The following is a 15537-nucleotide window of genomic DNA, read 5'->3' on the forward strand; positions in this document are numbered from 1 at the left end:
GCAAGGTAGATTTCTTAACTCCCTGTCAATAGCAAAACTTTCTAGATAGCTGACATTTTAACTCCCCACCCCCCATACAGCTCCTTTCTGGGTTTTATACACATCAATTGTGGGAAGAATGATGCTCCTCCTTTGTAGGGCAGTTGACTGTGGACTGATGACATGGGATAGCTGTATTGCTCACATTAGAGAACCTTCCAGCCTCAAATGTGAGTACAACTTAGTATATACCCTATTTGCCTCAGTCCTGTCTCAAGACAGAATATTACAGATTCAAAGAATTCTAGAAAGCAGCAGAGAAAATCCTGTAGGCTGACATTTTTTCAAAAAATGAATCAACTTTTTAAAGAACCAGATTAAAAAGAACATTTCATTTACGTTTGTTATATACCTAAAAGTGAATTTTTATTAAAAGCAGATCACATCACTTCAAGAAATTCAGAGAACTATATCTAAATACACTGAATGCAAGATATTCCTCATCAATTTAGATTCTTATAGCCTCATAAAGATAAAATGCAGATGAGTTGATTTAAATCAGGCTTTCATTAAATTTCAGAATTAGCTTTTGGAATCCCACGTATTGAATTGTGCAGCGTCTGATTCCTGATCGTTGTGACAAAGCTGTGACTGGGTAACGATAAAGTGCACCATTGCCAGAAATAACACAGTCTGCCTTTGGTTTGTGCTAATAAACTATAAGACAACTTAAACTCCATTTTTAATATCAGAAATCCACCTCATTAGAAGTAATCTCACACTCTGCCTGCTATCAGAATTTTCATGTGTATTCTTTGGTGAGCCGGGAATATAATTTCCTATTTATGCTTCTAATGTAAATCTGCCATTTCTGGTTGGCCACTCTGGCACTCAGCCAAAGCGCTAATTTATTTCCATCTTTCCCTATTTCTTATATCAAAAGAGGCTGTTGGTTTGAATAACAAACATTCAATAGTCTTGGATGTGGGGTGGCAGGCAGAGCAGGAATTACCTGCTTACCTTTTATTGCCTTCTTTGAATTGGCTTTTCTGGGAACAAAACCAATAAGACATGCTGTTCCTTCATCTAGTTTTGACTCGGGTTATTTATCAGAAGACATTCCTCCCCCCTGGTTCAGCTGAGACTGGCAGTAGGGTGAAGAATTCAGCCTGGAACGAGGCTTCTGACCTAATACTGTCATAGGTTATTGTCCCACCAAGTCATGTAGGACTTCATTGTCTTTAATCTTCTGGTTTGGTCTCATAATTATTTCTGATTCCAAGAGATGCCTGCCGTTGCTGACACATTTGTCACCTGCAGGGTGGCAGTTTGCTGGGATTGAACATACACTGTTTCAGCCCCTCCAAACCTTCAAAGTGTTTCTCCCCCAGCCCCGCTCCCTCTGCTGTCTTGTACAGTAATTGGCCTAATAAAAGGCAGAAACAAGAATTTATTACACCTTGGGCAGTACTTGAAACAGACTTTATTTTCAGGAACAGCAGTTATGTCTACTTGCTGCTGTATATTTTGATATTTCATTTAAATACTTAGAATATATTCAAAGTCAAATTGCTAATCACTCAATTTCCCTGCTGCTGTCCTGGTTCCCCAGGTGGCCTCTTATGATACTCCATGTAAACACTGTATTTGGAAGGATACATAGATCGGCATCCCTAGAGTCACATGATCACCATAAATCTGTGAAAATAGCATGACTTAAAAATAAAAGTCTCTTAGTGCTCTGCCAACAGGCTTTGGCATAATCTTGGCAATCACTTAGATATTTCTTTCTCTCTGTTTTTGTGGTTATAATTTTTTCCCAGGTGGAAAATAGTCTCATACTTTGCAGACGTTGTCCAAGCTAGTGACCATCAATCCATCTTCCTGGTTACTAAAGTTGTCAGCTGACTGTGTTCAGTCCACACAAAACCAGTGACGTAACTGGGAAACTGTTGAGTGGTTGCTCCTTTCATCTTAAGAAACGGCCATACAATTTCCTGATATCATTTCTGCAGGAATTTTTATTCTTTAAATCTTCCAGTGTTAAAGCAACAAGAAAACATTTAAAATGTCCTTTGGTGGAATCTTATTACACTTGCTATATGTAAACCAATATTCTTTGATGCCAGCACGCTCGTTGCCCTTACAGAGAAATCTCTGCACGATGAAACGAAACAAAACCAAAGAGGACCAAAAATCAAATGTCAGTCTTTGCTGATTCGAATTAGATACATTAACAGATTGTCTGGTAACATAAATTGGCAATAATACAAAAAATCTACATATTACATTATTTCAAGAAAAATAACTTCATTTGAATACAAAAGGATAGATACACTTTCTCTTTTCCTCTAGCCACTCTTGTGAAGTGGATGTGAGCTGGCACTGGGATCGCAGTGCTGCTAAAATATACAGGGGCATGACTGGCTTGCGCTTTGGAGGGGGCTGTTACACATGTGTATCACTAACATCAGACAAAGAAATCTTTCAACCAACAACGGTTACAGAGCAACGTTCACTAAAGCACAGGTTGGAAGGGAATGGGGGGGGGGGTGCTGAAGCAGGCCAATATGGCAGCTTGTAACAGATTTCCTTATTACCCACAATGCACCTGACAGCGAAGAGTGCTTTTATTTGGTTGGCCCACACACTGAGCAGAGCGGTACTAGGGTGCACCACGGTAGAGTAGCGAATGTTTTTAGGTTGGTTGATCAGTTTGTTTTTTGTCTTTCCTTTTGGGGGCGCTCTCACAGCCTTTCCAATCCGCAATCAGCTCTGCAGCTGGCAATGAGATTTGCAGTGATAATAGCAACAGCTGCCAATTCCTCTGGAGTCAGTGATGAACAGTCCTGACTCCGATGTGCGATGTGCTGTCCGGTTCTGAGAGATATGGCTTAGTTCAATTAGGCCCTCTTCTTCTATACACTGTGTTGGAGTGGGTGTGCGTGTTTTCTATGTCAGTAGCAATCGCTTGGGTTGTGTTTGCGTCCCCACAGCACAGGCCTGTTGGAGGGCTGGGTGTGACCCCTAGAACACCAGGGGACTGGCAGTCCCCAGCAGCGCTGTCAGCAGCAGCAGTGCTGGGGAGCCCCGCGGGGGTGCTCCCTGGCCAGAGTCGGAGCCACAGCTGCCTGCCTCTTCGCACCGTAGCTTCTCACAGAGGATGCCAGTGTAGGCGTCTGGGCACGCGCAGCGCACATTGTTCTGGCAGGTCCCTCCATTCTGGCAGTGCAGGAGCTCATTGTCACAGACATTAGCTGCAGAACGAGGGGAGGGGAGGGGAGGGGGGAGGAGAAGCAGAATCAATTTAAGTTCATCTGGAACATCATGTTTTCAGCTTAAAAAAAAAAAAGAAATTCTCTATCGATCTTGTGCTCCCCCTTTCCCTCCACAAACTAAGCATGTGACTCCAATTTCCAAACAAATGTGTAGGCTGCCTTTGTTTTGATCATTTTAGGCCTTTTCATATAGGTCCCCCTCCCACCCCCTTTTCCCTGCAATCTTGGATATTTTCCAGCTCAGGCTATCGATTCTAAGGTAATGTAACACTCCTGGTTTGGAAATTCTTCTGTATGTGAGACCTCTCGTGACCTCCTAGGACAAGTGCCTGATACAAGAAAGCAGAACCTTGAAGCCAGATGAGTGCCGTTTAAAATGCAAAGCGGTGTTACTAAAATGACCAACAACCTCTAAGGTCAGGACATCCATCCATCGTCCTGTCCCTGAACCGATTCCAGTCTTTTTCTGTGCATGCAAAGAGGCCACAGGGAAGCAGGGAAATGCAGGTTTAGGATGTGAAAAAAGTAGCATGCTCGAGGCAGGCAACAGCCAGATGGGAAGAGGAAAAGCTTGTTTCGTGGGAGGCATGTGAGGAAGAGCAGTCACATTTGTCCCTGACAGCCCATCAGAGTTTTTTTACTACCTTGTAAATATGGGGAGTAGAGCCCAAGGTTACCTTGATTTGGGAACAGTAATAAATGCAACGGTGAAACCCTGATTACCAAAATTTCATTACATCCATCAAGGAATAGGATCAGGTTGGAAAATCAAGGAGCGGTTCCTGACTGAAATTCATTCACAGCCTCTGCCACAGAACTTTCACCTCTAATAATTTCTCATATCTTCAAAATTCCTGTTATCCTCATTAATTCAATGTCTTGTATTCTCTTAGATAATCAAGGTTTCACTGATTTAGCAGAATGTTAAATAGAATCGAGGGAAATTAACACAGCAACAAAGAATAAGAGAGCCAAGAACGAACGAACGCTTTCCAACAACATTTGCTGCTTAAGCACTTAACACATAGACCACTCTGGACAGGGGGCAGGCGGGGTACAGAGCAGAAAAAGGAGCTTTTTATAAATTATAACAGTTTTTCATTCAAAAAAAATTTCATGGTCCAATTTCTCCAAAGATGATACATGGATTCACACACACACACACATGCATAGACACACACACACACACACACACACACAATGGTACTATTAAATACAAATCATTGTTACAAAATCATCCCACCTTCCATGTAATAACTATAGATAGCATTTGCTTTGCCTATTAATCATGTTCAATACTCATGTCACCTTGAAGAGGGACTTTGTCCACACTCACAAACATAGGATGCTCCCGTGTGTGAATGGTTGAGGGAAGGTGGCACTGGGCATCCTTAGAGCTAATAATAAAGTTCCCTAAACAGAGTCCAGTGTGACTACATTCCTCAACATTCCAGGGAGACGTAGAAGACAGGTGCATAATACATTGGTATAATTAGCACTAATCGTTCATGTTTGAAATGCTGATACACAAGGCAGTGTCACATGGATTAGAGGCATCAAGCATACAAGCTGCTTCTCAGTGGGTGGTTTAGATTGAATCCAAATTATGGTAGTTTGTCAGTCATCTTGTGTGTGTGTGTGTGTGTGTGTGTGTGTGTGTGTGCATCTGTAGCTATAAAGCAATGTCCCCCAAGCACAGGGTCCTAGGGTAAAATCTTGGTGGCTCTTGTTCTGTTTTGGTTTTTGTCCATTTGGAAAGTGAACATAGGTTTTGTTTTGCTTACACTTCAAGAAATATCTGTTTAATTGGGGCAACGTGGAATAAACAGATCCAAGTAACCATTTCCATTTAAAGTTAAAGATTCTGAGCGTTTCTCGATCTAGACAGCAGATTGCAGAATGGGATATTTCCTTTCATTTGGGCACTAGACATAGGGAAATATCTGTTTCATCAATATCGATAATTGCTTGCCTTGAATAATTGAGAAGAAATCAATAGTTAATTAAATATCACTCCCCTCTTTTTTTCAAAGCTATTTTTCTTCCTCTTGGACTTGAATATAAAGCAGCTGTTGAGCAGAGGTTTCTTTTTTTTCTGAGAAGCCAGTGATTAAGTTAAAATTCAATACCTTCTCTACATGTAAATAATCTGCTAGTTGATTTGGATGGTTGTGAGAATTTAATAAATACACAAGGAACAGATGTAGCCCGGGATTAATCATCTCATGGACTGGGGAATATATCTTAGATAATATATAAACAGGAAAAAATGGAAACTAGCATATATTTTATTAGTTTAAAATTCACTACAAAGCACATTACATTTGGGTTCTTGATGGTGCCCATCCTTTTAAAATTCAACAAGTACAGATTTTTACCGGACACACTGTACCATCTAATGCCTGAAATCACATGCTAGAAATATATTTAAGTCTAACTAGAGTTCTTACCTGATATTTATAACCTCATGTTCCATCTTCATGTCATTTAGTACCAAAATTCTGTTGGTTAATGAACAAACTAGATGGTTAAGTATCAGTGAGCTCTTTCTTCATCATGGAAAACCTTGTACTAGACACCACCAAGATAATAAAACAACTACAAAGCATGGTCTCTGTTTCCATAGAGTTCTAATTTACTTACAGAGATGAAATACATTCCGGAAGTGATCTAGATATGCTTTCCTTAAAATATCCTTATTAGTTTTATCCACTCAGCCAATTGTCCTTGCCAAGCATCTGGCTATGTTTTGTGGTCATCACTCTAACTGCTATAAAGAAGCTCACAATTTGGTGGAAAATCGACAAACATAATCAGAGATATTCAGACAAAGTATAAAACAGAGCACAAAATTGGTATGTGCAAAGTGTCAGGCAAACACAATTGATGGTGTCTATGTTTTAGAGAATAGGAAAAATTATAGAAAAGGGGTTGTATTTGAACAAAGGTGCACATAAGGCCTATGGTTAAAGAGTATCGTAGACAGGAAAATTGTATGGGTTAAAGCAAAGAGATGCAAACGGGCCATGTAGGTTATTAAGAAGTTATCTTTGAACACTGATCTTCTTCTCTGATGTTGCAATATAAAACAACAACAACAACAACAACAAAACAAAACAACCAAACAAAAACAACTCTACATGCTTCCTGCTGGATTTCACCAACAATTGACCCTAGAGGGAACAAAGAGGGAAGACGGGTGTATGTGAAGATATTTCCCTTTTCCCACTTAAATGCTTGCCTTAACAGTACTGCATAGCAAGGGTCCTTCATTTAAGCCTTGACATTTATCCAAATCTTATCCATCTTATCCTTATTCCCTTGCTAATATTTACTCATAACCAGCTTCTCACTGAGCCTTGGAGACTCCTGTACCATCCTGCTAGTGTATCTCCAAGGGACTACTACAGAGGTAGCCAGACATCTTCCCTCCTCAGAGATACAGTTATAAGGTACATGAAGTCTTACATCAATACTATTAATTTCAAGAAATCCTCCTTCATTCTTGTAATTTCTCAATCCCTGAGTATTAGCCACCACCTATATAAGCAGTTATTGTCCAAGAGTTATTTTGGTGCCCTATATTCATATCTGTCCTCAGACACCTATTATCCTATTTCCTTTGATAGTGTTTTTCTGTTGAAATACCTAGAATAGCTTATTTTCTGACTGGAACTTGATTATGTCCTTAAATGATGAGTGGGCTGCGGTTGGAAAGCTAGATGCACACAGATAAAGGAGGCTAGAATGCTAGGGGTGTTCCGTCTGTAGTTGTTTTTATGTAGACATTGCAGAGTTTGGGAAATTGTCAACAGGAAGCTATCAAATGTAAATGAGTCAGCTAGAGTTTTAAAGGAAAAGGAAAGATGAAACTAGATGAAAATAGACTGGAGACAAGGAGACCAGACACCCAACAGAATGGGCTAGGTTGGAGCATAGGAGAGGAGAAGAAAGGGCACAGCTGAAGGCTGTTTACATAACAAGTGTGAGTGATTTTAACGTGACATTTGATTATGTAGGTACATCACAAAAAAATTTATTAAGAAAAGGAACCAGAAGAAGAATTCAGTCAGAGAAGTCAACGAATGCTTTTAGACTTATTGACTCTGTCTATAAGTTCTTCTGGAATGTTTTGTTATTACTCGGTAAAACTATGTCAATGTTCAGGAGACAGCTCCTTATGGAGCTGGAGATATGGAATATCGGTGGTGAAGGTCATTGTCATCAGATGAAATGTACATAGTCTCATGGTATAAGAGTATCAATCACGTCAAAGTGAGAACTGAGTCTAGAGCCCTGAAAAGTACCAGCCTCAGCTATATGCAGAGAAAGCAACATTGTGAAGAATGGCTGGAAGAGAAATGTTAGTAAAATGCAGTGGTCACAGGACTCCATGAAACTAATCATAAAATGCTTTCCTGTTATAGAAGACTATCTATGAATTAATGTATGAAGTGGAAGAGGAAGAAAAGAAGAGCATTTGAATTGGGCAGAGAAAATGTGTAATGTAATTCTTGATCAACTGAATCAGCCAGAAAGGGTTTTGGAATGATGAGGAAAAAGTACTGGGAAAGATGGAGCTTGTTACAATTTATGGTGATAACCTGAACATCAGTTGATAGGAATAGGTCCCAATTATTTTGGAGATTAAGATCCCCAGAGGATATTAGGCAATTACTAGGTTGCATTTATTTAATTATGTATTTATTTATTTTTGTCACAACTGGATAAGGATAGCATACCATGGGTGGGTAAAGGCCATGGATTCGCTAAATGTCCTAAATTGGCTGGGAAAGCTTCCTCTTCTACCAAGAAGGTATTACAATTGATATAAAGAGTAAACTGATGATGTCCTGAGTTGGAGTACAGACATGTCAATGAAAGTAAACAGCTGTTCCTGGTGTACACTTGGAAAAAGAGCAGGACACAGATTTGTCAGTTTTAGATCTAAATAACATTGGGTTTTCAGATGCACAGCCATTGGAATGAAAGAACGTGCATGTAGGTAACTCAGAAATGCTAGAGCAGATAGTCTTAATACTGCTTATAGCAGCAGCAGAGGATCCAAAGACATCCTTGCCTTGTGATTTGCTCTTTACTCCCATTGAGGCAGTGATGCCAGCACGCACAGCCACTTTTCAAACCACCTAGACAAGATCTAGATCATATCCATTTAGAGTAGAGCTTGAGTGTCAACCCATGCATATTGCACTTTATATAGACGGGAAGAGCCTGGGGAGCATAGTGAGTGGTATTGGGCAGCACAATGGTCTGTACTCTTAGATATGGCTGACTCCATGTCTTGAAGTTACAGAAGCACTTCTTAGACAATACATTTCACACTACATCTCCTAGCTAATGCTATTTCAAACTACTCGGATGGGGCAGAGACATCTGTCAATAACATTTCTGAATTACTTCTCATTTCTAGAATTCTACTGACATATGGAGGTCCAAATTCAAATCACGTCACACAAAAATAAAAGTTGAAATGCCAAAGGTCTAGACTGACAGTGAGAATCTTGTTGACATTTATAGCATCGTTTCTGTCTTCCCTGGTATAAGAGACTGCTGTGGTCTCAAAGTTTGGCTTCTTCAAAACTCATGGTGAAGTTTAGTTGACATTGTAACATTCTTAAAAAGTGGGACCTTTCAGAGGTAGTATTAAGAATGAACTAATGCACACATGATGGGCTAATAGGGATTTCTCTTTCAACCATGTGATGCCTTCCAGCCTTTTATGATAAAATACTAGAACTTTATGATAAAAAAACCAAAACACTGGCTCATAAGTAGCTATTTATTGTTATAAATTAGTCTGTGACATTCTGTTATGGTAACACAAGTGAATTAAAATGGAATGTCACTATTTGATAATGGTGCTCTTTTGTACTGAACTATAGAATCCTTTTCACCACAACTTTCTAGGCACTAATCGTTAACTTGTGGGGAAGGCATGAGAATGAAACCTTAGAATAGTGTTCCTGATCTTTCTGTTCTGTACTGCACGAAGTTGTAGATTAAAGAGCTGGAAATTTTTACCTAATGTAATTTTTCAATTATCTCTCTATTTGTTTGTTTTTCCTTATATGGATCAGCTTCAAACTGAATTTAGTAATGAACTGTAGAAATGATCCCTGAAAGTATAGACTTTCAAACGGAATTCAGTTGGTGATATTTATTTTAAGTTTATCTAGACTTTCTTTATTGTTATTGACTATAAAGGGGCATCTTATTTCTGTAATCAGGAAGCTTTATTTTCAAATCCCTTATATAACCTTTGTCCAAGGATGGAATGTGAATAGATACTTGGTTGATACAATTCTTTATGTTACAGTAAAGTCTGAGTCAGATACAGAAAGAGCTGACATTCCTTTGGTAATAGCATGACTTTTTTGTAGAGTTCCCTTTATTAAATTTTCTTTTTACTGTTCATAAGATTAATTTATTTATGGCATGGCCAATATAATAATACCACATGACTTGATACCTTCTGGTACTCCAGTCTTTGGAATGCTTTCCAATAGTGTGCCAAAGATAACAGAAGACATTGGCTGATAAGGTTATTGCATTAATGTGAGACTGAAACAGAGTTGTGTGGCCAGAAGATGAAGTGTGAAATCTTAGTGGATAAGCTGGAGTCAGCAAGGTATTAGGTTAGCTCTGCTTAGAGCTTTGGTAAGCAAGACACAAAAGCAGACAAACAAGGTCTCAGCATTGCCATGATCTATAAAACTACTCCTAATTTCACAGGGAGAAAGTAGAAGTGAACACTGTTTTCTTTATTACTTGTTTTTACTGGACCTTGGATGAGGAAAGCCAGAAGAATGTCACTTAATGACTCAGGTTCTGAAGGGTTTTTTGTTTTGTTTTGTTTGTGGAGAAGGTTTAGGTATCTGTGTACATGTATATGCGTTGAAAGTGCATGTAGATATGCATTGTATGTGTATATGTGTGCAAATGCATGTGATGCACGCCTATGTGTACATATGTATGTATATGTGTATAAATATATGTATGTGCATGTGATGGGTGTCTATGCATACACATGTATGTATGTATAAGTATGTGTATGTGTGTGCTTATGTGTGCATTTGTGTATATAGGTATGTAGGTGTTCTTGAATATTAAATAATCTGCTCATCCCAAAAAACAAAGTATTTTCAAAATATGAATTATGAAATCTTGAATTCTTTCCCTTCTATTAGCCTTGTCTGGAACATGTCAAAAAGCAGAGCTAGAAAATGCTCCCATATATTCAAAGACAGCAGCAACCAGGACTTTTAGTGTCATTTCTTGTCCTATTCCTTTTTCCTTTAGAAACTGAAAGGGTCACTTATTCCCACATGGTCACAATGATCCATCGCATTACCAAAGAGATTTCTCTCTGTGTTTGTGTTTGGTTCAAAGCTATACATTTAGGCTGGCCCTGTCCATGAGCTGCTGCTATGCTTGAGCAATGCTGGGTCTGTATTTATAGACTTGAAAGTTTCTCTTTTTGGCTTTGTCCCCTGTACTTCAAGGAATCGATGCAATGTGTTACCATGACAGCTTTCCTTGATGGCTGTATTAATAAAGTGACCTCTACCTTCACCACCTGAACCAAGCCCGGAATCGCTGAGGGAAAGATGTTCCAGATTGTTCCCATCCTTTGCAAAGAAACGTCAAAGAGCAAATAACCCCCACCAAACAGGGTAATAACAAAGGCATGCGTACTGCACTGAGGTCTTCTGCCGGTGTTTGAGAGCTGGCAGCGGGGAGCTGAGGAGCCACACTATGACCCATTTACACAGTCTTTGTGTCTGTTTTACTATATTGTGAGCAAGACAGAAAATAGAACATGCAGGTTAGACCCTGAGATGTGACAAAAACTTTATAGACTGCAGCGGAGTTTGGGAGCAAGTTCTGGCCACAGCAACTACATTCTCCATCTTTTACTCTCATGTGTTCATGAGAGATGGCATGACATGGTAGGAAAATTGGTTAGGAGCCATTAATCCTGAATTCTGGTTCAGAGAGTCACATTTTTACTTTGAGACATTGACCTTATTATCATGAACTGGCTAGTGACCTCTGTCCATCTATCTTTTAACTAAATACTTTTCAGGTGGTGCATAAATATTATATATTGGGCCAGACTAACAATGTTGATATACATGTGAGCATGTGGCTTGTCATTCCTGGAAAACGATAACATTAAGAAAAAACATCACTTTTCTAAACTCTCTTGGGTTTTATTTGCATGAGTAAATTTTTAGGTGTGTGGTGTGTGTGGGTGTGTTTGTACACATGTATACAAAGGCCAGATTGAGGTTATGTCTACCTTTTTTTTTTTTTTTGAGACAGGTTTTCTCACTCTCTTGGAACTTTCCAAGTATGCACTGCTAATTGGCCAGGTAGTTCATGTGTTGGCCTCGTGAGCACTGGGGTTAACAAGCTTGTGTCATGATGCCTGGCCTGGTCTGCGGAATCATACTCAGGCCATCAGGCTGGTAAAGCAAGTGCTCTATGACTATATCTGTCTCTCTAGTCCTGCATGACTATTATTGATAGGAAGCCTATCACTACAAACACAAATAATTAGGAATTTCTCCCTCATTTTATAAAAGATATCTGGTTTGATAAGATGATTGTACTTGTGAATTTCTATGAGTTTTTGATGATAGAGTTAGTAACCATTTTCTTTTGATTTGTTTTGCCTGGCGGTCTAAGTCGCCACCCAAGGAACAAGATAGGATTTTGTCTCTCCTGTGGATGAGCAGCCTAAGGTAAGATGAGGAGAATTAGATCTGTATTCGCGTCTCATCTCTATGGTTAATGTGGTGGCTGAACTTGAGGAAATCAGTTAACCTCTTGGTGCTCTCTTTCTTCATTTCTAAAGCAGAAATGAGAGCATCTGTCCACTTTACCCATCTCAAGTTGCTGGGAGGCTTGAGATGGATTATATAGGAATGTTCTACAACGGGCAAAATACAACCCAAGTAGGCTTTGTTAGTGTTTTGTTCTCTCTTCAGTCTCCTGAAGGCATGAAACTCAGTTTGGATGAGCAAGGTGCTAATTCGGTCAGGGTAATGAATTCCTTACATCTCCAATCCAAGAATCCTGAAGTGAGAAGGAAAGTGATACCCTCCCTTGAAGGCAGCATCTGCATACATTCTGCGGATATGAATCTTAAGAGAGAGAACCTGGAGTCAAAGCATGTGGTTGGTGAATATTTGCATTCAGTTGCTGTGTACTCCACAGAGTCCTGCAAGGTCACTTTGGAATGGCAGTGCCCTTTCTCTCAGAGGTGAAATTTATACTCATTTACGTGTGTTCCTTTGCATCAGTCAGCATACAGCAATGTGGTATGCTTCCAAGGGAGCATATGTGGGGGAGGGGGGATGGAGAACCGCTAACCTGCACTCCAACTCACCTTTTCCTGTTTAGTGTTGAAGGTTGGGGAGAAGGAGGCAGAGACTGAAGCAACAGACTGAAATCTGAAAGTCATCATATGGAAGGAATCCTGATTGCTCGCTTTCAAACCTATGCTGTGTCTGTTCCCTTCAGGACACAGTGGTGGTGCCAAGCATGGCCCTTATGTGACAGCATCCAGTCTGCTTGATTTCAAAGCAACAAACCCAAGGAGCAGGGCTGAAGGGTCAGTCTGTCTGGAACTGTGTGGAGGCTGTCAGCTTAGTAGTCAGCCATGTCTCATTTCCTTAATCAGGGACAGCAGGTTCTGACCTGAGGGAGCAGCCATCCTCTTGTTCATCTGTTAGCCAAGCACTTATTATGGGAGTGATCTTTTTCTCTTGTGCAACCTAGAGAAACGCTGCTTACACCGTAGAAAAAGCCTCATTTATTTTAAAGGAGACACATCTGTATTATCCCAGCAGATGTGGAGAGGTAACTTTAAGGCAGGAGAAAAGCACCATCTACATACCTTAAAGGCATTGGCTTTACAGCCTGTAAAACAACCTCAACTGGTGTTGAGAAAGAATTAATTCGTGGCAAATCCTACAAGCCTAAGGCTGGACACCTTTCCCAAAGTGATCATTAATGGTTTATTGAAATCCTATTTAGGTCAACACTTTCAGACACAGACATAGGAGAAGTGCTTATAAAGACAGTACTGAGAAATCACAGATTTTTCTCTTTTGGTATCACAAAAGACGCTTTTCTCATCTAATGAAAAGGTGCAACCTCTCCTCTGGGCTGAAGGTGAAAGAAGACTGTCGTGGGAGGCATCTTCACACACAAGGGCAACACATGTCTGGGAATAGCTCATCCTTCCCAAGTACAAGTCATTGTGTCAAGAGAAAAGCAGATGCAGGCTGTTCTTCCATGATGAGATGTTTATCCGAGACCTGCTCCGTAAATGCAGATCTGTTGTGCCTTCCACATCTTATATAATGAAAGCCTTAGCCGAGCATTTGGGATAAATTGTAACCAAATATGACCCATGTTTATCTTTGGCTGTTGAGAGTGGAATTGATTTTTATCAGTTTAAATTTTGTCTTTATATTATTTTATTCTTTCTAAATTTGTACTGAAGAAATATATAGTATTTTGAACATAAAAAGAATGTCTTATTTTTTTGAGAAAAGTAGTTTTACTGAAATGATAAGAGCAATTCATTTCATAAGTGAATCCCACCATCAAATTCTGCAAAATTTAGTATTTGTAATAATAATATATATTTCTAATAATGCTGCAAATTATCCTAAATGTCTCAAAACATCTCAGAAAAATGGGTGAGTTCCTACAGGGTCCCAAACTCATAACAAGTGTTCTAGACACTGGCTCCTTGTTTTACCAACCATTCAACAGTCTCTGGCAAGAAGGAAACCAGCAGAACTTCCTGAAGCCAACAGTATCTGAAGACAAATCTTCATTGTTTTTGGTAACTAGTAAAGATGGAGCAAATATCTAGACATTGTTGTCTTTGAAGGTGAAGCCACAGTAATTGCTGAGATAAAATATACTACCTCTCTCCAGGTAGAGGGATTCATAGTTGTATTTAAATCAACTTTAAACCTCTTTTATGAAGCCTGAGTTCAAAAGACTTTAACCTTCTACCTTTATAAACGGAGAGCTCCCCTGGTTACCTGTTTCGTGTTCACTAGATAACATCACGATGCAGAATTGTCTGAGGCACAAACTTTATGCTCAATAGGAATTTATTAGGTAAATACATAAAATTTGTCTAGTTTTTCCACTGCCACTTTATGAATGATGCATGCCTATCTATTATTAGTAAGCAGACAATATGTTAGATATTGGGACAGATAAGCAGGGAAGTAGACAGGCACAGACTCCTGGATACGGAAAGCTTAAAAGTCAGAGGGCAAGAAATGGAAGGGGTTTTCCCTCGATGGCCTCATTTCAGTCATCTCAAGTCAGAGCTAGATGTGTTTGCTAAAGCAAGTTTGAAAAGGCAGTCACAAGGTGTGTTTTGAAGGGAGGAGCACGTGGAACATTGACAGGGCATGGGAGAAGCAAACCAGGGACACCTGGGAAAATCATTTGGAGGTGTTTATCACTCTAACTCAGGCCGGATACTGTGATGTGTTAGAAGTCCCCAGCCATGGTTTTAAAGGAGAAAACATTAACATTAGGAGGGCAGGGATATGTATTAAGCTTTCTTCTTTTGGTGATTCAAAATATACCTGGTGAAGAGGTGGAAGAGAAGAGAGAGAGCAAGGATGGTCAGTATTTGGAGACAAGGGGCCAGAAACATGTCTCTCACTTTTTATTAAGCAACACACATCAGTTCTTGTTACGTTCAGTGCATTGTGAGTGATACGATGGGGGAAGAACAGGTGTCTTGGAGACCTTGAAGAAAATTAGTAACTTTTTTTTTTTTGGTTTTTCAATTGGGAAGGTGATTAGTTAAATTTGGAGCACAAGATAAAAGTCTAGATGTAGCTACTTCAAGTAGGATGGAGTTGCAGACCTGTTATGGAGACATTGCAAACAGGAGCAAGAAGATTTTGTATTAAAATGATGTAAGGATTATAAAAGACAATCTATAAAATCCCGTACTATGATGAATACAAATTTATATAAGCTATTGTACATCCTGAGAAGGAGGAGGCAGAAAATCTACCATGGGCCTTTGATAATGAGTGTTAAGAAACACAAGTGTATACGGCTGAAAGGAGATAATTGTGTCATTAGTATCCATGTCTGTCCGTCTGTCTGTCTGTCTGTCTGTCTGTCTCTGTCTCCCTGTCTTTGTCTTTCCTCTCTCTCTCTCTCTCTCTCTCTCTCTCTCTCTCTCTCTCTCTCTCTCTCT

At 39.6% G+C, this 15537-nt stretch overlaps 1 protein-coding gene across 7 annotated transcripts in view; it reads right to left on the minus strand.

Annotated features, from left to right (window-relative positions):
- Positions 1-389: 389 nt before the first annotated feature.
- Ntng1 (netrin G1) overlaps positions 390-15537 on the minus strand; it is a 338851-nt gene continuing 323703 nt past the window's right edge. For 5 of the 7 annotated variants that reach the window (XM_028757374.1, XM_028757371.1, XM_028757368.1 and 2 more), the window contains one exon: positions 390-3236. In XM_028757374.1, coding sequence (XP_028613207.1) covers positions 3007-3236 — 230 coding nt within the window. In that variant the 3' untranslated portion in view covers positions 390-3006. The remainder of the gene's footprint in view (positions 3237-15537) is intronic. The other 2 variants (XM_028757370.1, XM_028757369.1) reach the window with 1 other exon arrangement.

This window comes from Grammomys surdaster, unplaced genomic scaffold (assembly GCF_004785775.1).
Source record: "Grammomys surdaster isolate TR1022 unplaced genomic scaffold, NIH_TR_1.0 126158, whole genome shotgun sequence".
NCBI lineage: Eukaryota > Metazoa > Chordata > Mammalia > Rodentia > Muridae > Grammomys > Grammomys surdaster.